The sequence below is a fragment of the Echinococcus granulosus genome (genome assembly GCF_000524195.1).
Source record: "Echinococcus granulosus chromosome Unknown EG_S00002, whole genome shotgun sequence".
Lineage (NCBI taxonomy): Eukaryota > Metazoa > Platyhelminthes > Cestoda > Cyclophyllidea > Taeniidae > Echinococcus > Echinococcus granulosus.
Window position 1 is genome coordinate 3159446 of NW_020170382.1, and position 20823 is coordinate 3180268.

Below are 20823 nucleotides of genomic sequence, written 5' to 3' on the forward strand. Positions count from 1 at the left end.
GCCTGCAAATAGAAAGACGAAGTAGTAATTATGAAGAGTGCTCAAATGAATTCAAGACCTCCAACTTCACCAGCACACAGTGGTAAGTGACAGCGCATGTCACAGGTCTGCTATTCCAGTCCAAACGCCGGTTACCACGATGAAATGACAGACAACAGTGGCACTGTGAACGCGAACTAAGTGTCTCAGTCGCTATAGTTTCGGCTTAAAGCAGCCGAAAGCATTTGGTTAACGAAAGGAATATGGGACCTTCTGCGAAGCTGAAGTCAGTGATGTATCGTTTTATCGGTCATATCTGCCGAAAGGCGAAATGTACTGAATTACTTTGCAAAGGAAGTCGTTCTTGATGATTTTTAATTACATAAAATTTGTATTCTTCCACGAATCCAATTGATTGTTGTTATATCAAGCATAGTTTCAATGACAACTCTCCTCACTACACGATTATGGCTAGGTACACAAATAAGCAACCCAATTTGCCGATTTTTAACCGCTTTGTTGAATATCAAAGCCCCTGGATCTGTGCTTGAAGTTCAAGAAGAGAACAGAGATACTTATACCTCCAAAGTCAATACTTGATCCTAGAGTACGGGTAAGTTAGCTTTAGATATCTGCAGTTCTAGTGAGGTCCTTAAAAGTAACCCGGAGAGCATATCCTGTACACAAAAAACTATAGGAATTGAAATTTATGGTAAAAAAAACACGATACCTCAATGTCCTTCCACCGCAGGTTGGGATACTGCTTCTCAAAGGCCTGAATGAAGTCAGTGTGGTGGATATGCAAAAGCTCATCAGCTTCGCGATAGTTCATTACGGTAAAATGCTTCGTGTAGTCGTCGAAATGGTCCAGTGAAAATTGCCTGGAAAAATTGATTGGGGATAAGTTACTTCTAGTGAGTCAGTTATACAGCTGCACCAGTGAGTTCATGAATTCCATGCCTCGATTTCCAAAGAAGACGTTATGATTCCGTTAACACTAAGTCCCTAGAACGTTACTAGATTCGTATCTGAGCGGGGGATTATGCATAATGATACAATATGCTAGAAAGCAGTAAGAAAAAACTCTCTAGAATTTGAAACGTTAGTCGGAGACAGTGAAGACGACAGGAGGAGTGGCAGATTACTTGGACCATTTCAGCACCCACCAATCGGCCTCCACGACAGTAGTACGGGGCTCCGTTCACGTAACCTGTGCTGTAGAACATGCAGTCCTGCTGCATGTTTACAACAAATACACTTCCAGGGTAGATCCCGGGCACCGCATAGTAGTCATTAATTTCGTGCCTGTGTGTGTCATATGAACACTTCTGTATGGCAAAGGAGGAGTTCTTGTAGCTAAGATGGATGCATGTACAGACATTGAGAGAAGGACGGTGTTATCATGAAACTGGGTTGGAAGCACAAATTCACCTCCAACGGCATTTGGTCTTAGTATTGAGATAAAGTCATCACCCGTAGCCTCACCCACGACTCAACTAAAGCGTGAACATAAGCCTACCGATGTGATGCATGAATAGTGACTTAGACTTCCACTTAGCTATACTTCTAACCTCGAGGAATGAAAAAGAATCCTGAAACTGAAGCGGGAAAAACGGGCTGACGTAGGCAATTTAAGTTCAAGTGTCAGACCTGCCTGTGTTCTGATTCAGTATAGGTTTAATATCAGTAATGTCTGGGGCAGCAAAAGTCCGTCATCCCGAGGGGTTTTTGTTGTTCACCAACGGTAGCTGGCCAGCAGCGCAATGTAATGTCGGAAGTTTATAAAAGATAAAACCGTCAAACGGTTCGAAAAATTGGGAAATGCATCATTTCAATCCAACTGCCAATTTCGTAGGGTAAGGGATGGTGAAATGACTCAGCAGTAAGACAGTGGCGTCACCATTCGGATGGATACCTATCCACGCTTTATAGTAGATATACGTAATCGTGTTTTACAAATGTCTACAAGCTGCAATAAGCCATTGCCATGAGCCAAACCGAAGACCTGGATCAGCATTTGAGTTGATACAAAAGTTACTTCAGAATGCCCAAATGGGATGCTCAGAAGCTGGGCGCGAAAAGGGACGACAGACATCCCCAACACCATCCGAACACCGGAGATTGCATTTTGTAACAACCACATGGTGAACGTGGTAATGCACTCGCGACCAAGAACTTGGGGAAAAATCAACCACCACAGCTGAAATGTTTTTTTTTTGTTCTTAAACAAAAGGGCTATTCAAAAACTGTTAAAATGAGGCCGTCCCCCTTCGGACTAAGAACATTCTACGTCTATTTCGTTGTTCAAAACTCAACTAATCTATTTATCGTAGGCGATTCGGTGCAGGCAGCTACCACAAATTGATAAGAAATGCATGTCACATGAGTGGGGTCAGGCTCAAGTAAGACAGTGGAGGCGTCACGTATTTGTGACGCTAGCGTTGAAAAGGCTAAAAAGAATTGATTTTGGTCAAAAATAAGAATAAATTGACACGCGGAGATAAGTTGTTGCTAAAAATTGCGCGAAACCAAGCTTTTCGCGATTTTTTGATCACAGACAAAATAACTCGGGAGGTACGCACTTATTGGCGAAGCGCAACCAAAAGACCTTGTGAGTGTAGAGCCGGAGGGGCTGGGTGGATATGAGGAAGACGACATAGCGCAAATCGAATTTCACCCAACTGGAGATGTCCTTCCGGTAGAAGAGCACAGGATCAGTGATATATCGACTAGCAATCTGAAAGCAGAGTAACAAACTACTTACACAAGTCTGTGGAGCAACAGGAAGAACAGAGGCAATTTTTACGGATGATTACTTCCAAATAACCTGCAATGCTACGTAGATGACAGATTCGCTAGCAAAGTCACAGAAAAATCGACCACCACAGCTTAGGCATCTAGTTGTCTAAATGGTCAAACTAATCTAGCTGCTACTTACAAATTAAATGTAACACTTCTCCTCAGATCAAGATCATCATACATTTATTCGTTACCTTAGAACCGGCAAAGCTGTTGGTGATACAAAAGTGGACAATAACACTTTTCATAAACTGATAAGGAACGCATGTCACACATTTGTGACGTGTGGGATCAAATGGTGAAATCGAGGTGGCATATATGTGATGCGAGTGTCAAGCTTGCTATGTACAGAGGGCTCGAGTCCAAGTTCACTTGTTACTATCCTATGGAGACAAAAACGGGTGAAGAAATTTAACCCCAGGATACCCTACTGGGGAGTTCGCGTAAGGCCACTGAAACACCGAGATTGTTGGGGAAAGGGCTACAAGATTTTATAATTCATTTCGTCTTCTGAGAAAAAGCTAAAAACAAAAGCATACCATTGGGCCACATTCATTGAGTCGGAGAATTTGATCTAGGTTCTCGGAAATGCAGATGCCCAAACCACGACCCAGGTTCCAGGGTTTCACGATCCAAATATTGCGTTTTTTTGACTCACAGCCGATGGTAACAGACACATGTCGACCTTGCCTGTCACAACGGAGACACACGTCGGCATGGGGACATTGTAACAAGTCATTTTTTGTCTGAGGAGGATAAAAAACGGGCGATTTATTGTCGTTGGACAAGCCTGGTCCAATTCGCATTGATCGAGGTGAAAATAGCAGAGTCATCATTCTTTTTGGCGATACAAGTGAACTGCCTGTATACATATTTGGGATTAAACAGACGAGTCTCAATACTTTTGATCAAGGCGGTTGTTGCCATGTGTTGCCATTTGAACTCCACCAAAGGTGACAATAGGCATTGGTGAAGGACGGTTTAAGCAAATACCTTGATAACCCAAATGATCCAATAGCATAAAGCTCCGAAACCGAAACTAGTGAATCATTTTCGACCCATACGAAAGTGCGGTCAATCGTGGAGCACCGGCATGCCAATCAAAGCGAATACAAAGTGACAACTCTCTTCTACAAGAGCTCCGAAGAAAAAAAAGGTCCATAAGTGAAACCATAAAGCCCGATTGCTCTGTACGATTTGGACTTCTGACAATAGTTTAAACAGACAACAATAAAAACGAAAGAGTGGGCAAGAAAAAGTTTAGACATCAGAATTACTCAGAATCGTCCCCAGGAAAACATTCCCATGGAAATAAACTCACAAGCGTAAATTCTAAGAGAATAAAAGCAAATCACCTCCAATGAGAGGTAGAAATTGCAAATTGAAAGACACGTAGGATACCAAAACTAACATCATTCCTTTCTGCTTTCTTCTCTTCTTCTGCATCTGAAATCTCCTCGGATTTACGCTGGAAGAAACCCACAAACTGTGCTAACTCGTAGAAGAGGTTAAAGGTTACGGGATACCAGGCGGAGGTAAGAGCCCGCTTGGGGCGGTCAGCGTCACCACGGGGATTCTCCGCATCCGCTTCGTCCTCCTCCTCGAGGTCAAATGCGTCACCGGGGCCGCTGATTTCGATGGCACGCTCGGAAGCAGCGAGGGCGGCTAGCATATCCTTCACAGTGAGGACGGACTCGTTGGGAAACTGGTTCAACCACACGTGGCTTTGCTTTTGGGACAACCACCTAGAGGCAAGTAGACACCGTAATAGTAGGGTTTTTTAGCTTTACCGAACGCGGGTCGTTTCGGTCGTACCGATGAGATGGAGCTATGCCCTGATACACCCGAGTGCCAATTATCCCAGCCCTTCCATGTGCGTTGGAAATGACTCGATAACCACTTCAAAAAGACAAGAACAGCTCAGATTTTATGGGTTAAAGAGCATGGCTTAGCGAAACAGCGGAAAGACATCCGCTGTGGATGGCTGAGTTTGCAGAGGCAGGACTATTAAAAGTGCGCCGAAGTTGAGTGACTACTCTAGTCTCAAGCTCTACATAACGGGTAGTAATGAAGCCCGACTAGGTTTAAAAGAATTAAAAATGTGTCGAAGAGAAGGCATGATGGAAGGAGTGAAAACTTAGAAAGTTCCCCCGTTTTAAGAAATGGAGAAAAGTAGCGCATGGCAACATAACCATTATTCATCGAATTCGTTCCCAAAATCACCGAAACATCGAAATTATGGAGAACTGGAGCAACTTCGGTTCAAAAAATTACAGTAGGAATTTTCCTAGTAGCGCAAGAAAGCGGTGTGGATAACCTTGCAGTGATAACGTGATCCCGTGCAAACAAAGCCCCAGAATTAAACGAAAGAGGGCTCCTAAACATGTAAAGGCTTAATGGAGCAAGGAATGAGAGTTTAATGTAGAATCAAGCATCAACATTTGTGCCGTCAAATAATTACTGGATGATAAGTTTGTTTAACATCATGAAGCATTCTTAGACTTCTCTTTCTTTATTACCTGAAATGAGGTATTAAGTCGAAAGTATACGCACTCACGCATAATCGCGAATGTGTTTGCGAACCCAGACAATCCCGGCTTGATCACGATCCGCAGTGATCTTGTAGTTAGGACTAGTCAACGACTTAGAAACCAACTCAAGATCCGTGTAGACCAATTGGGGTGCTGTTACAGAATCCACTAACTTTGCGTTGGGATCAGGGAGGGTTTCAGCAATTTTGTGACTCTAGGTGAAAAAAAAGGACGAGGTCAAGTGAAGTGATAGAGCAATGTTGGTTGGTGAAGCAGAGGGAGATGAAGATACAGTGAAGAACTTTTCCGTTAAGACGAAGGTATGAGCAGAAAACCTATCCGAAAAGTCTCCACCCTCCCAGGGAATGAGGAGAAGGGATTTTTTTTCCTCATCAGTCACAACAGACAACCAGTCAACGTAGAGAGTGTCTACAGGAATGCAGAAAGTTCGTTAAAAAGCAGCTACAAAAGAGGCATCGAAAGGTAGAAAGGATGATCAAAAATTACCTTCCTTGTGCAAATCTTCGATGGGCCAAAACAGAGAGTAGCAGAGCTGTTCGGGGACGTAAAGTAGCGAAGCGACACAAACTAGAAAAGATTGGGTGTTCAGATTTACATTTAGCTAAAGAGGCCCTCCTCCTACTATGATGTGAATTGGCCATGTCACCTTGGGACCAAGAAAGGCAAAGCTCAAAACAAGACGGAGACTGCAAAGTTAAATGATATCGTGAATTCGCGCATGACCACGCAAGCCTTTTCTTCGAAGACAATTCCTTTGCAAAATCGGTGGCACCATTGGCTAAGGCACTCCGAGAGAACGATAACCCCAATTTCGCCGATTCGATACGACACAAAAATGCCAGCTGTGGATGGCTGAATAGGGAAGGATTGGTAGGAATACCATTTAAACTCTGTCGACTCATAAAAAACCATAACAGTCCTGAGTTTTGCAGCATAGCTACAGCAGAAGAGCAAAGCAAGAGCCAAAGGACTAGAAATCATTTATAAGGGAGGTGCCTGCAAAATTGCTGAAAAGAAACAAAAAAACTATTCCAGATAGGCCACCGAGAAGCATTTAAATGAAAATAATGCGGAAATGAGAAATGACAACAGAACAGATTTTCATGAACCTACTGTACATTGTTCGGTTGTTTATGGTGTACTTTAGAGCTTACGCGATGAACCGGTAGTGGGTCATCGCGATTATGGCTAGGGTTAGACGTGCAAATTCAGCAATGCGATCTTCATTCCTGTCTCACAGTCTGACTGCTTAACGATAACCAAATCAGAACAGCCGCAGGGAGAGTAAAGTACGACACTTAAAGCAATAATGATTAGAGTTGGAATGGCACTTTGGACTAGGCAGATGGCATCAGTCTTCAGGGATTCGGTCTCCACGCTGATAGTATGAAGCTCTACGCATCTACCAGCGCTTCTACATGCTTTCAACCTAACTGCTTCCAGACTTGAACGCCTTTTGAAGTCTGGAGGGACCGCCGAGTGGCACAATAGGCTCACCCTAAAACGTTACGATATTCACAAGCCGCTTATTCATGAGTGAAAAGAAAAATGCAGCAATTGAAGTACAGTGCCACAAATCAAGACAGCGCCATCATACAGTTGGGCTGAACTCTTAAACACTTTTAAGAATAACAGAAAAGTTACCGTTAGGAGTAGTGGACTGCTTTAGGCTGGAGCCAAATTCATCGAGAATGTACCAGACATTCCTTTTGATCATGCTCTCCTCTTCATCTTTGTCTAGTGGCTGCGAAAGTTGGTAGAGGCGACAAAATCTGAAGGTTAAGGGAGAAGTACAACTCCAGACGGGTGCATACGGCAACATCACAGATAAGGTATAAAGAGAGGCAGATAAATATAGCACAGCTGTTACCATGTTGATTAGGAAAACTAGAACATTAAACACAAAATTCCTTTCTTTCCCCAAAAATGAAAGGATGTGCGGAATTTAGTGATTTGATTGCCTTCCTTGTTGAACAGAACACAGAACATATCCGATCTCACCAAAGTGGCTCAATCAGGTTCAGTAATAATTGGAGTGCCAGTATACAAATAAAACAGATTTACCAGTAGAATTGCTGTGAAAATCAAGGGACCAAGAAACATTGATCACAGATGCCGCCATTCATTTACCCGCTCTCCCTATTTACTCGAATACATCGTTTAGGCGGTGGTCTGTTTAATTTATTACTAATTTTCAGTGTAGTTTTTCGTTCTACTCGTGACAGCTGAATTATCTGAGGGTGTAAATAGGGGGTGGACAGTCTCCAAAACCTTACACTAGTAGTAAATAATTTTTATTGCATAAAATACGTCGCGTGCCGACAGAGAATCAACAAACCAATCTAGAGCCGCTGAGACAAAATGGCTTCAGATTTTCACCAAGTTGTAAAGTTAGCTGAACCCAACAAAGCTAGTGTAGCAAGATTAACGTTCCACGGAAATGTCTACAAACTCACGACTGTGTCTAGATGAGAGATTAGATGGGAAGCACAGTCCAAGAAGATTAGATAGAATACACGCAGATAAATGGGCCAGAAATTGAGTATTTTTAACCTGCATTTCCCACTGCATCGGGAGGTTTCGATACTGCGGAAACAATTTACGTTCATATCCTATTCTGTAATAATCGTGCAAGCAATGATAACAAGGCAAGACCTAATCTTCAGTGTTGAAAACTTGATGAATCACAAATGTCATGACGAAGACTGAAGGTGGACAGTTGAATTTGAAAAGTCAGCAGCATCTACTGCTAAAAACATAGGCTAAGCTAAAATATCAACTCATTTCCTTTTTCAGTCACGGTGCAGAGGAACGAGCTTCCACAGTTTAAACCAGAAAAAACAACGGCTTGTCGGTCATTATAACAAGTATGATCTAGGCACAGAACAAACTACCCAAATGGGCCACGTCGAGAACAAAAAAGGAACGGATACCAACCACCTGTTAAAATATTTGCTAATGTAAGATCAACCTAAAAGTTATATGTAGGATCCAAGCAAAACCAAAGAAAATATTGCTGAAAAAAGATGAGACCATGGTAAGCAAAATAACCCAATCGTGAAGAACTCAAAACAAGGCGCTGATCTTGAAAATGTGATGGAACAAACAACGCCAGGTAGCCTTTTAAGTAGCCAAACCAGCAATAAACTTAGCAGAATGACAGCAACCAAGGCATACTTCCATAGCTTTCGCATAACTGCTTCAACTACTTCACTTTCATCCTCTATCTCGATGCACATCATTGTCTTCATTCTCTGCAGCAGAGTAGCGTTCGACTCCAGAGTACTCCGTACATCTGGCAGTTCAAACGTCCACGCATGATCGACGAGAAAGACGCTAAACGGTAAGGCGCAAAGTTGTGAGAACAAACCTCTCCGAATCGGAGGCTCGAACCTCGTCCACTTTGACAGAGACAAAGAGTTCCCTTTCGACCACTTCATGTGTGGTCTCACTGGTGTAATTAAGCATGCCAAGTTCGAACTTCGTTGGAGCGTCAAAAATCTTATTCTGTAGTTTGATGTGCACTGAGGGCCAGTAAAGCTCAGGAACCCGCATGGAGATGAGGACAGCACCGTGATCGCGTAGAAAATCGCTATAGGTGTATTGGTCCATTTTGGGAGGAGGAGCTAGATTGAAGGGAACGCAAAGATGGGTTTATATAACGCTTGACACCTGTCAAAGACAAATAATTGTGTAAAAGGAAGTCAATTTATAAATGAAAGGCCAATGGTCAGCTAAGATAGATACATAGGAAGAACAGTAGAAAAAAAGGATTGGCAGAAAAAAGACCCAAAACGTTCACGTAGTTGGATAGGAAAGTTTCGGAAGAGCTGAATCCAAAAAAGGCGGGGAAGAGTTCGGACATGCCCGAAGGCATATAACAATAAATCACCTTAATTTCAAAGGCAAAGGATGGGCTGGATTTAAAGGGGGGCACAAGTAGCTAGTTTATACTTAAGTAGTTAGTTAATAAAATTCCAAAAAGGTGAACAGTTCGCAGAAAAAGTGAATGGAGGTCATTGCAGATTTAGGTGATTTCGCGTGACATTTAGGCTAATGTAAAGCGCGTTTTGGGAGAGAGTTGGAATGGAAAGTGGCAAATTATACAAAAAAGTTTATTCATAATATGAAATTAGGATGTTGAGAGACTGAAAAGTCGTTAAGATGATGTTAAATCGGGGACACATAATCCCATTATTTAGCACCAAATTCTTCGCGTTCAGAGACGAGCTACAGTATCTTCGAAGAGGAACTAATATCACAACAAATTAGGATACTATCATGTAAAACGATCTAGTTTTCAAAGAACAAAGCTAGTAAAAACCACAAGACACATTGGGGACAAAGTAGCCTGCTTTCTAAATATTACACACTAGCCCTGCCTGACCAATCACTACTAAAAACGTTCGCAAGGAAAGATACTGCAGAAATAGCATCTAAAAATACGAGAAAATGATGCAACCTGCATAACACAATGACCAATAAGAAACAGACGAACCACACCTTCTCTAAAATTAGTCATCCCGCCAAATTACACGAACGCACTAAATATATGTTGTGTGGTAGAAATTTCAGCGCAAATAACACATTTTTGACTAAAGATTCGAAGATCATAAAATTTTGCTTCAGCGTGACTCTGCATCACTACTAACCATTTTTAAGGACTTTAGGGAAGTGTTGATTAACATACTTTGATTTGTAGATGTTGGCAAATTTTTTCACTTCCAACTGCCTCAATATGTGTTCAGATTATCATTTTGTATAAAGCACAAGCAAATGCATTCTAGGCAATATTTCTAATGCCCTGTGCATGTGTATGGCGTAGCGCATTACTGATAGATCCAAAGTCGCAAGTTTAACCGGCATTCTCGTATTTGATTTGCATATGCACAGACCGCTAATATGTGCTAGACGTTGATCCTTACTTAGAAAAATTTGGTCGAGCTATAACCAACTAGTAGACCAGTAGACTAACCTCCCGCCTAGAGCTCTTCTCTCACTTAGCTCCTACTTATTAGGCCACTCATTTACACACTGAGTTCATTTATTTCTTTGTTTCAATATTTAGTTCCTTTATTTCATCTATTTTTCGACCTGCTTATTTGCACCAAAATAACAATGGATGCCCGATGCTTCAAAAATCAAGTTTGCCAAAATTAAAGTGAAATCCTTTATCCATCTGAAAAATATGTAGGTGATTTTTGCTTTAGGATTCTGAACAATATACGTTGTAATCATGCATTAAGGAAGAGAAAAGCATCCCGCACAGTTTAACAAATTGTCAGAGAAAAAAACCGAGATGAGGCACCACTTCTACTCTGTGAGAAGAAGGTTTCCAAAGTTAGGGGTCGCTTACATCGCCAAGATGAGCAGCGTCAACAACCCCAGCATGGCAAGAGAATGCGTTCCCAAGCGACAGGTCACTATCTATTGTTTCCTTTGACTGCAAAGTGGAACTATTTTAACCAATAGACACCTACATTTTTGAAGTCCACCATTAGTTCTATAAAGTCTCCAAAGTTAGTTAGAGTGTTGAGTAACTCAAAAACCTCTCCATCGCACGTACTTGTTTGTGAGCTAAAAAACAATCTGACGTAAGTTGTACGAACCTTGCAACCTTGCAATAAAGCAAGGAAATATTTGGTTTCGTACCAATTTTGATAAGGCATTCTACATTGAACACTTTTAAAGACCAAGGAAAACGCAAAAAGTTGGATGAAAAAATGTGCTTTTTAACATTTGCTTACGCAATGTAATCGGAGATGCCTTGCAAAGTTAGTTTCGACGATTTTTCGAGAAGATTTTGTTCGATATAATTACGCATCAAATTATTCTAAGAACAGTTGAAATGAAAACTTTATTTATGCGTTCATTAGAACAATTGCATATAAAGTGCTTTTTTTATTTTCAAATAAGTAGAAAGTGGCAGCACCATTCTTAGCCAATAAACTATCTAGTCAGCGTTCCCAAGATCCGTGGTTCCGAATGGACTCAAAATGCATGGAAGATCTCGGACAAAAATAAAACCTCATACTCCTTGAGAACTATGAAAAGTTACATACTAATAAAAGGCATTAAATCTTACGTATTTTTTATGTATTTCACGAAGAGGAGATGTGTTGTCCCCCGGATCTGTGAAATAAACGCAGTTTTTCTCCATGAATTCCGATTGTAGGCTTTTAAATTCATTACCAGAGAGGTAAAAAACAAGAAAATGACTTTACTAATCAGCATTTCTTCAAGAATTCCTAAAGACTGGTCGAATGCGGATATGTCATTATCCGATCTTTGTCGGTAGAGTAAAAAGTACTAGCACCTACGAGACGATGTCCTGAAATGGGTCTTCATCATAAGATTGTGAAGGTTGCATTGGTAGAGAGTCTAAAACGCAATTCATTTATGATTTTTACCTCCACTTTCCATTTCAGCGCTTGAGTATCTATGCTTATTGGTACATTGCTTTAATCTAGCTAAATACCTTCGACCTTTAAACTACGCAACTGTAAATGTAGAGTTGCACAAGATTTCAAAAAAATGAGTTGTTAATAGAAAAGTAAGCATTTCATTTTTAGGTGGGAGCTTTATGAAAGGAAGTTAAGTTGGTCTACATGTAAAAAATTGTTTAATAAGTGGGTAATTTGTACTGTTTTACTGTTTTGGTGCTTTTACAGGCCATGTGACCCTTTGATTTCTTGCGAATTTTACTTTGCTTTTGTGGCCCATCCTATGGACCTTACCAGTTACACTTCATATGTTCTATAAGTTAGCATGGCATTATATTTCTAATATGTTACGATTTTAATCAAGTCTCGAAGTCAATGGCTTAATATAATTGTAACTAAAATGTAAGATAACAAAAGTAGTGGATCTATCATGGAGAGACAAATATGGGCAAGCTCTTATCAGAAGAGCTGCTAACGACAGCGGACCTTAACATCTACCTCAACCCTGTGTTGCCCATAAAGACTCCTAACAAAGAGACGTATACCATTAAAAAATATTCAAAATAGGCAAATAAGGGTTTATTTACGTTACTTTTATGAGGATGAAAAATACATGAATAACCAGAAGCAAATTTTCGCCTCCACTAGATGAATGAAATCCAAATTGACCTACAGTTAAGTAGCGCTTACTAAAAAAGGAAACAGAAAAAGGATTAGAGATCGCATCTTCTATTTTGTGGCTAGCGACTGGTACGCTAGTTTCCATTGTTGTGGACTGTCAACAGAACTTGAGCAGTGTAAAATCATTATGAACTCTTTAGTACGACTTTTAAATAAAACTAACCTTAAAAAGGGTAAAGCCGTAGAATAAATCCTTTAGGCTAAAGTTAAATTCTTAATTAGTTGCGCCAATGCTTCGTGGGACATTTTTCTAGGTATCGAGTACATTGCGACAACCGATGTGAGTGGTTAGACTGGCGGAAACTCTACATATGACACTCGAAACTAAGTAAAGTTTTTGTAGATATTTGGTACATTGTTTGACTATGTACTAAAGTAAGGTGACACTCAAGTCCAAGCAAGATTTGTTTTCACTTTGAGGTATGGTATTCGAGCCAAAAATCAGCTAACTAACTCTTGTGAAAGCCAGAAATATATCTTCTATTACAGTATCTTAACAAAGACTCAAAAATAAATAGTCTGACTTTGTGAACAATTTCGTCTGTATAATAATTCATTCGCAATGTCTAATACCTGCATACACTGAGCTGGGTAGGCTAATGGTGTGGCCGCCGGTTTCGGTAAAGGCCCACTTTGCTTCTCCACCATTGTAACTTTATAATGCCTGTGTTGTTTGAATGTTCTTTATAATGAGGAGGTGGGTGGAGGAATAGAAGCCGGTGACTAAGGAGCTGTCAACATCCATGAACCCGGAGAAAAGCACCATGTTCAAGCCTCCATAAACCCGTACACAGTCCCTCATTTGCTTTAAGGAATAAATATGACAAATTAAAGCTAGCCCTAATAAAGTTTTTGAGTACCGTCTGCACAAAAAGCTTAATATTTAAGAGTGCTTGAAAACATACCAGCCCATAAATTAAATACTGTGCCGTGACCGTTCCTAATTGTTATGGCTACATAAGATATAATGGTGCCACAGTGGGCTTTTTTCTTCTGTTGCAAAAAGGTCCTTTTCTCAAAAACCTTTGCTTCTATCAACAGTGACATTACATATGGACCCACCTTGTGGTAGTTTTATGTCATTTGGTACTCTTACTTTGTATTTTTGCTGCTCTAATATTATTATAATAGTCTTAGCCTTGCACAAGATGCCTAAGATGCAAAAAGTGCAAAAAATAATTATTTCTTGATGTTGTGGATCGTTTTACTGCACTAATATGCACTCTCTTGAGACTTGCAATTAAATTGAGCCTAGTTGAGGAGGCGGCCTTCATTGTTTCCCGACTTCCACTAGTAGGCCTGGAACCATGGCGTTTGCGAAGTCCAAGAAAAGGGTTCGTTCTAGAACCCAGCGTTATACAAGCAATGTGTTTTCTATGTTTACAGAGGCTCAGATAAATGAATTTAAGGTATGTTAACTAATTCTTGAATGATATTGGGTGTTAAAGTGAATATGATCTATCATCAAATGCGACTTCCTTAGCGCAGATTACTTTTTCGCGGTTTTCTTTTTCGACCCCTTAATATCGACTTTAAAATGGGTGTTGGTGCATGTCCAGAGTCGCAACTTTCTTTTGTGTTGGAGACAAAGTTACTCCTTTACATGTCTCATGATTTCTCTTCATAACTTTTTACTCGTTTCTAAGTTAACTAGCTGTTGTGAACCGCTTTGCTCTGCCCAATTGATGTGTTGATGTCACTGCCCAGAACTATTTGTAACTTTGCAAGAGGTCCATTCGGCATTATTATTGACGTTATTTCTTATCCAAGGGTGTATTCCAAAACTTGGTCGTGTTTAGGTGGCCACTTTTGTAATTGCCTAATTCTGCAGATGAGTCATCTCTATTATTTTTCCAAACATTCGGGTTTTCTCTCATTAATCACTTAACGGCCTTTTCTGTTTTCAGGAGGCTTTTTCCTTGATCGATGGCTCAAAGGACGGAATCATTGACCAGGGCGATCTTGAAGAGGTTTTCCGCTCTATGGGGAAAAACCCATCAGAGGAATACCTTGACGAGATGCTTAAACAAGCCCCCGGTTGCATTAACTTCACCATGTTCCTCACTCTTTTCGGCGAGAAAATGATGGGATGTGATCCAGAGGAGACCATTCTCAACGCCTTCGCTCAGTTTGATCCCAACAACACAGGTCTGTGCAGCAATTTTTAGTCAGAAAATAAGTCTAATGCAACTCATGTTTTGGCTGCATAACTTTAAGTCGATTGTATGAATGAATAATCTGACAGGCTTAAAATATGAGACTTCTTTTTGCTTCCGTAGCGATTGCATTACTGTCAGAAGTACTTGTTTAAGACCTAGCTAACTTTTCTATATGTCATTGAAAAGATAGTTAAGCTTTCTAATGTGTGGAGTCCGGCACGGTTCATTGACTCGCGCGCATGGAGAAAAGCTGCGCACGCATCCACCAACTGAGCTCTCGCCACTGGTTGTTGCTTTTGTGACACACAATTGCTTTCGCACTCTGTGTTTACTGTTTTGCATATGCAAAGCTGTGCACAAAACTCTTACGTTTCTTTGTTCATTTCTCACTTGAGGCATTCTTGCATAATGCGCTAGATGAATCAACAGCCTGTCTGAACTGTGAAGACAGTCGTATTGCATAGCTCCTGTATACAATTCCGTCTGTATGTGGGAAGAGTATGGGAACAGTTAATTAGACTTGGAACCAGGGCGTATCGCTCCACGCTACCGTACTTGTCCGGTTGTGCCCATTTCGCCCTAATTGTCATGAGATTTTAGGTGATTTTGCTGAACGATTTTAATTTCAGACCTTGACTTTCAAGCAAATGTAAAACACAAAAAGACGCATATTCATAGCTTGTTTTTGGTTTAGACACTTTGATCTACCTATGCTGTCTGACATTTGATTGCATATTGCTTAAAAAGTCAATATAAAAGGTAAATATTATAATTTGCAGCTGTTGATTTTGCAAAGTTGCAATCTAAAAGGGCAAATATTTGTCTATTCTGAAGTTATTGGTGCATCATTCTGTCATCTGCCATCTCTTTAGAAGCTAGTTCGTGGAGAACTTACTCCTACGCAGAACGTGAATCCTAGATTGATCTTTGCTTTATGGTAATTCTGTCAATTGCATCGATAAGTCCTACCAGCAGGATTAGAATGTTTTTGACCTAATAAGAATTTGTTCTGCAACCAACTGCGTTAGGGCTTCAAATATCATTGTCCCTTCGCATTGATGTACTATTTTTTGGCTTTTATGATTCCATGTCCGTGACAAAGTGACCGTTTACTTTACTCATCAAATACAGCTAGATTCTGAGAACAAACAGATCCGGCACCCCTGAATGATGTTCATTTTTTCTTGCCTTATAATGAGAGTCTCGTCATCACGCAAGGCACTGTTGCCTGCATTTTGACTAGCGGTGCCCACTGGACTGAGTCAAGACATGTGCTCGGGCTGTTAGTAGTGCGCACAGGGCACTCGCCTCTGGCTGCTATGTGCCACGCCGTCACGGTAGCTTTCACTTTCATCATGTGGTTTTAGCAGTAGAAGCCTCTATTTGACTCGAACAACATCGCATTCATGATGCAGCCTAAGGCTTGAGGCCGATGTTATTTTCTTTTTCTTGCAGGAGTGATCAGCGAGGAGCGACTGCGCGATCTGATGACCACAATGGGCGACCGTTGGACGGACGAGAAGGTGGACGAACTGTTTCACGGTGCACCCATCAAGAATGGGGACTTCAACTACCGCGAGTTCACTAAGATGATTATGCATGGTCAGCAGGACGATGAGGATCAGAATCACCCAGTGGGTCGATAAAATGCCCTCTTGCAAGTCTCTCCTCTTGGGAAATCGCTGTCACCACCAACGTAATCACCATCGCTCACAATACTTTCATTTAGATTTGCACGGAAAATAAACTACCCATAAAAGTTTTCGCTGATTTCAGTAGTTATTCAACCGCCTCCCACTGAGGAGGCAAGAAACGTTTTCCTAGACTTTTAACAGTAGTCAATAGAATGCGGACCCCTGTTTTGAGGCGTTTTTTGTGCTAGAGCCTATCTACCTCTGATGTGCTCCCATAGGATGATGTATTAGCTTTCATTAAAATTTTCGGTTTAGCATAATTGACGGTCCCATCGTTGCCTGGATGAATCTGCAAGTTTCATAGAGATTGACAATCGCAAACGAGGACGTTGTGACCAAGATAAAACTGCTTCTCTAGGAATGGAGGCAGTTATTACTTGATAACATGTGCTTCTTTTGATTGGGGGATGGAGTAAATCGCGCGGCATTTTACCGCATGTTAATTTACTAACTCGGTTTGCAGGTGATGTACAATGGCTTACATGACCTGAGTTACACAACTTGGCACTCCAAGAAAGCCAAAGGAGGCGTTTAAACCTTGGGGAGGACCAGCGCGTATTTGATCCATAGTAAATTAATGAATTCTTAAAGAAATTGTTTGGGTTTTGGAGGCACCTGATGGAAGCCAAAACAGCTCGCTACGATGATTTGGAATACCTTGTGGAACCCTTTAAAACGCGTAACTGTCAAATTTCATCCATTATGGAGTACAGATATGGGTTTGTTGGTGCTTTTTGTGCTCTCTACTACTTTCCTTCTATTTGGAAAACCTGTCAAATATTGGCCAAACCTAATGGAGGAGGATGGAAGTTGTCTGCCTCACGTCATTTTGAAAGTGAACGTTGATGAAGCAGTGGGTTCAGGTCTCCAACCAGGAGAAAGTCGAAGTGAAAGCCACCAAGGGGTCCACTTGTATGCCATGCAATAACATGACAGGCAGAAAGTTAAAGTCTGTCAACTCCTCACATGCACGTCACAAAAGACCGTCATTTGAAAAGGGTTGTTTGGTGGTAGAGTAAATAACTAGACGGGAAGTCGCTTTTGTACTGTAAATGATCATATCGGTGATTATCCTCAACCGCTTGCTACTATGGGGTAGTTATGAGCAGAATAAAACATTTGTACACAAAAGGGTATACACATCCTCGACTCATTCAGTCACCTTGCCCAGCAATCGATGGACGGAGTGACGTGTCACCACCAAAACTTCCAAAGTCCCCTCCATCGTTGAAGAGCCCAACACATCGGCGTAGAAAGCATCCGAGTCCAAATTAACCTCCTCCTTGAATAACCGTCGTCTGGCAACAACTTTGGTGTTTTCTGGATTCATCAATGAGAGTCGAAGATCCCGCTTCACCGCTGAGGTGCTCAAAAGACAGGCAGTTGGCTGATTACTTGGTAGGCGGGCAGCGGAGAGAAGGTATCGGGCATGAGGAGGCGTCTTCAATCTCTGCCATTGGGAATTATCTTCCTCGGAAGCCAACGGCCACGCAGTGAAATGTGAACGCATGTTGTCGAAGGCGTAGACACCGGTGCTGATGTCTGTGGAGACAACAGGATTGAAGAAACCGCAGTAGTTCGCCTGACGTTCCGCGTTAAATACCTTAAACGTATTGAAACCCAAGGCAGCCATTGATGCAGAAGCCTACTCAAATACTTTATCTGGCATATATGCAACAAACTATACAAACCCCAGCAAAATTTCTCCATTTTTTCCGTCACCCTGTGCCCTTGAACTTGCGTGCTGGTATTGCGAAACTATGCAAATTTTAAATCCATTGCATCTAACGTGATGACTTAGACATTACATTACAAGACTTCGTAAACACACCTCAAAGGAACAACCCCAATTTTGGCGACTATCAGGACCCTACAGGAAGAAGACTACTGCTGTGGATGACTGAACCTGTGGGGACTCTCAGCAAAAATGAAGTATCATGACCACCTCAACCTTTGGCTAGTAATATACAAAGAATATGTTCAAAAGAGTCGAGACTATTCTTAAAGATATGATTGAAAATGACATCAAAACAATGGAGTGTTATATGCTTGTAACAAGAACTTCTGCGACCGAAAGAACAGAGTGAGTTCCATAGTTGTGGTAAACTGAAAACTAAAAACCAGCGGATGACTCTTGATAAAGTCCTCCCAAGTAACGTTAAAAAAATCCGAGGAAAATATAGTTACCAAAAATAAAATAGCTTCTCCAAAACAATTATTTGCGCAACTTTTCGCAGCAGCTTATTGTTTTTATCATGTACTCGGTCCAAATAGTTGCTCCAATTTACAATCTAGTATTGCTAAGTCCGAAGGGTTGTATTCCATTTGCGAAAGATTGGCTAGATTAATTACCGTCGAAATCAGTTGATCCATTAAAGTTCTTAAGGCTACTTAATTCGAAAGCAACACCGACACCCAATCTTACCTCAATTAACCTATCCTCAGGAGGAGCATTGAGGTCTGTCAGGCACACCAGACCATCATCAGCACAACTAAGCAGCCTGGAAGACGCAGAGGGGGGATTCGTCTCAAAGACGAGATGATTCACATCATCAGAATGTACATCATTCAGCATTAGCAAAGGTCGCCCCATCTGCCGTGTGTCCCAACAAATCAAATAAGCAGAGGATTCCCCTTCACTATCATTGTAATTGTCGCCGAATCCACTTCCATCGATTTCTTCATCAAGACTCATGCGTGGACGCTTACTTTTCTTGGCCTTTTTGTCGGTTTGCTTTCGCTTACCAGTCACTACACAAGAACCGGCACAAACAAGGCGTGCGTCAGAGCTAACCGCTGCGGCATAGAATGTAGCACCTTTGGGCAGGAAATTGCGACCTGCTTCTGAAGCGCTAGTCTGTAAAAAAAATTGGTTGAAATCATACACCTGCTAAAACTTTATAAGTAGAGAAACACCTACGGACTGCCGAGGATTTCGGAGATCCCACAGACGAACGACACCATCAAAGTCTCCGGAAAGGAATGTGTTAGTGCTTGTACGAGCGAAGTCCATGACAACGCACCTAGAAGAGCCTTCAACGCGATAGGAGGACTTTTTGAGGGAGTAAAAATCGAAGAAGGCGAATTGATCCTCGAGGCAGGAAACTAAAACGCTGCCTGGTGTGGAGATAGCCGCTGTAAAGGTGATCCCTTCAAAAATGCGTTTGCGCAGACTTTTTAACATTTCAACCGCTAAATAGCCTGCTAAATAGTAAAAAAAGTGTCAGAATTCGTAGAGAACTGCATACTTTCATACTGGCTTATAGATTCAATTTTTTGGCAATTTAAAACATATTTTACTAATACTTGAGGTGAGGATTTGTTTGAAGCACAGCAATGTATGATATTTTTGAACGAAAGGTACAAATGAAATACGAGGTATCATCTAAAGCTGCAAAGAAAACAGTTACCCACATCTATTAAACTGTCGACATTTGCTATGGAAAATAAAATGCAGCCATTAACCACATAGAAGATTCCATCAATTCAACGAACTGAAAGCAAAAAACGAAACACCCTCAGCCACACATGCAAAGTGCTAGAGTAGCACTTTTTATTTAATGTACAGGACTCACAAGAGTAGGGAAGTCTATAAAAAATAGGACCCGACAGTTGTAAAAGGCTGACCAGAAGAATAGGTATAACTAACAAGGATAAACCAGAAAGAACTCAGGACTAGAAACCACACTAAATTTATAAGTAAAAGTAACGTCACCAATAGAACGACCAATCCAACAATCCTGTTTTATTTACGGCGCGTCAGAAATTATGCCTATCTCAGGGTTCCGCCGAGAATAGCTGACACACAGAATTACATGGTTCTGCCAAAAAAAGGCGAGCCCCCGTCATTATGAGAAGATTTATTTAGGCAAGCTTTAAGTTATGCTAAAGTCAAAAACCATACGACAGCTGCTACCAACGCGTCACAACATTAGCCTTGAAATAAATATAATGGAATTTCGAAAAAATCACAGCCATTTTCTGCCATTATTTAGGTCACAAAACTAATGTTGAAAAGACTGCAAAGCATAGATCTACTTTTAAAACTCGTTGCCTGTGAGTCAATCAAAGCAAGTGGTATTTATGTCCAAAATAAATTCCACAATTCAAATGACCATGCCTTAATCTTGACCATTCCCGATAGTGGTTAAAAGTAAAACATACACATCTGAAAGTTAAATTTGCTAAACAGAGATATAACATGGGGAGGTCCTAGTGATAAACCTGTTTGAACCTCTGCAACGGGTTTAATAAGCACAAAATTATATTTTATTGAATTTGGTGGTAATACCGATGCCTATTTGTCTTTAGCGATAGTGATCTTTGTTAGCAACAACTCAGAAGCGTTTACCACATCTCGCATAATCATGGAGAAAAATTGTAAATACCAAATACTGCATTCTTTGGCAGACTTTTTGCCTGCACAACTTAGACGCAAAATAACCGCCGTAAATAATTTCAAATAATTATTTGTGGGTTTGCGCTACCCTTCTGTTTAGCAAACATATGTACACCC

At 41.0% G+C, this 20823-nt stretch overlaps 3 protein-coding genes across 3 annotated transcripts in view; 1 reads left to right on the forward strand and 2 right to left on the reverse strand. All coding sequences in view use genetic code 11, as the record gives it.

Moving 5' to 3' along the window:
• EGR_00669 (Tubulin--tyrosine ligase-like protein) overlaps positions 1-9852 on the reverse strand; it is a gene marked incomplete at both ends in the record, with an annotated part of 12813 nt that extends 2961 nt beyond the window's left edge. Inside the window, 12 exons of the mRNA XM_024489918.1 lie at positions 710-860; positions 1081-1284; positions 2562-2716; positions 3318-3524; positions 4190-4523; positions 5336-5523; positions 5602-5738; positions 5817-5897; positions 6975-7102; positions 8508-8666; positions 8701-8956; positions 9834-9852. Coding sequence (XP_024355915.1) covers positions 710-860; positions 1081-1284; positions 2562-2716; positions 3318-3524; positions 4190-4523; positions 5336-5523; positions 5602-5738; positions 5817-5897; positions 6975-7102; positions 8508-8666; positions 8701-8956; positions 9834-9852 — 2019 coding nt within the window. The remainder of the gene's footprint in view (positions 1-709; positions 861-1080; positions 1285-2561; positions 2717-3317; positions 3525-4189; positions 4524-5335; positions 5524-5601; positions 5739-5816; positions 5898-6974; positions 7103-8507; positions 8667-8700; positions 8957-9833) is intronic.
• A 3909-nt stretch (positions 9853-13761) lies between these two features.
• EGR_00670 (Myosin regulatory light chain sqh) lies at positions 13762-16259 on the forward strand (the record flags this gene model as incomplete). Its single annotated transcript, XM_024489919.1, has 3 exons — positions 13762-13863; positions 14362-14602; positions 16069-16259. 3 exons carry the CDS (start codon positions 13762-13764, stop codon positions 16257-16259), a joined length of 534 nt encoding a protein of 177 aa, XP_024355916.1.
• Positions 16260-17457: 1198 nt separating this feature from the next.
• Positions 17458-19491, reverse strand: EGR_00671 (hypothetical protein; the record flags this gene model as incomplete). Its single annotated transcript, XM_024489920.1, has 3 exons — positions 17458-17910; positions 18733-19164; positions 19228-19491. The coding sequence occupies 3 exons, from the start codon at positions 19489-19491 to the stop codon at positions 17458-17460; spliced, it is 1149 nt and encodes a 382-aa protein (XP_024355917.1).
• Between the last annotated feature and the right edge of the window lie 1332 nt (positions 19492-20823).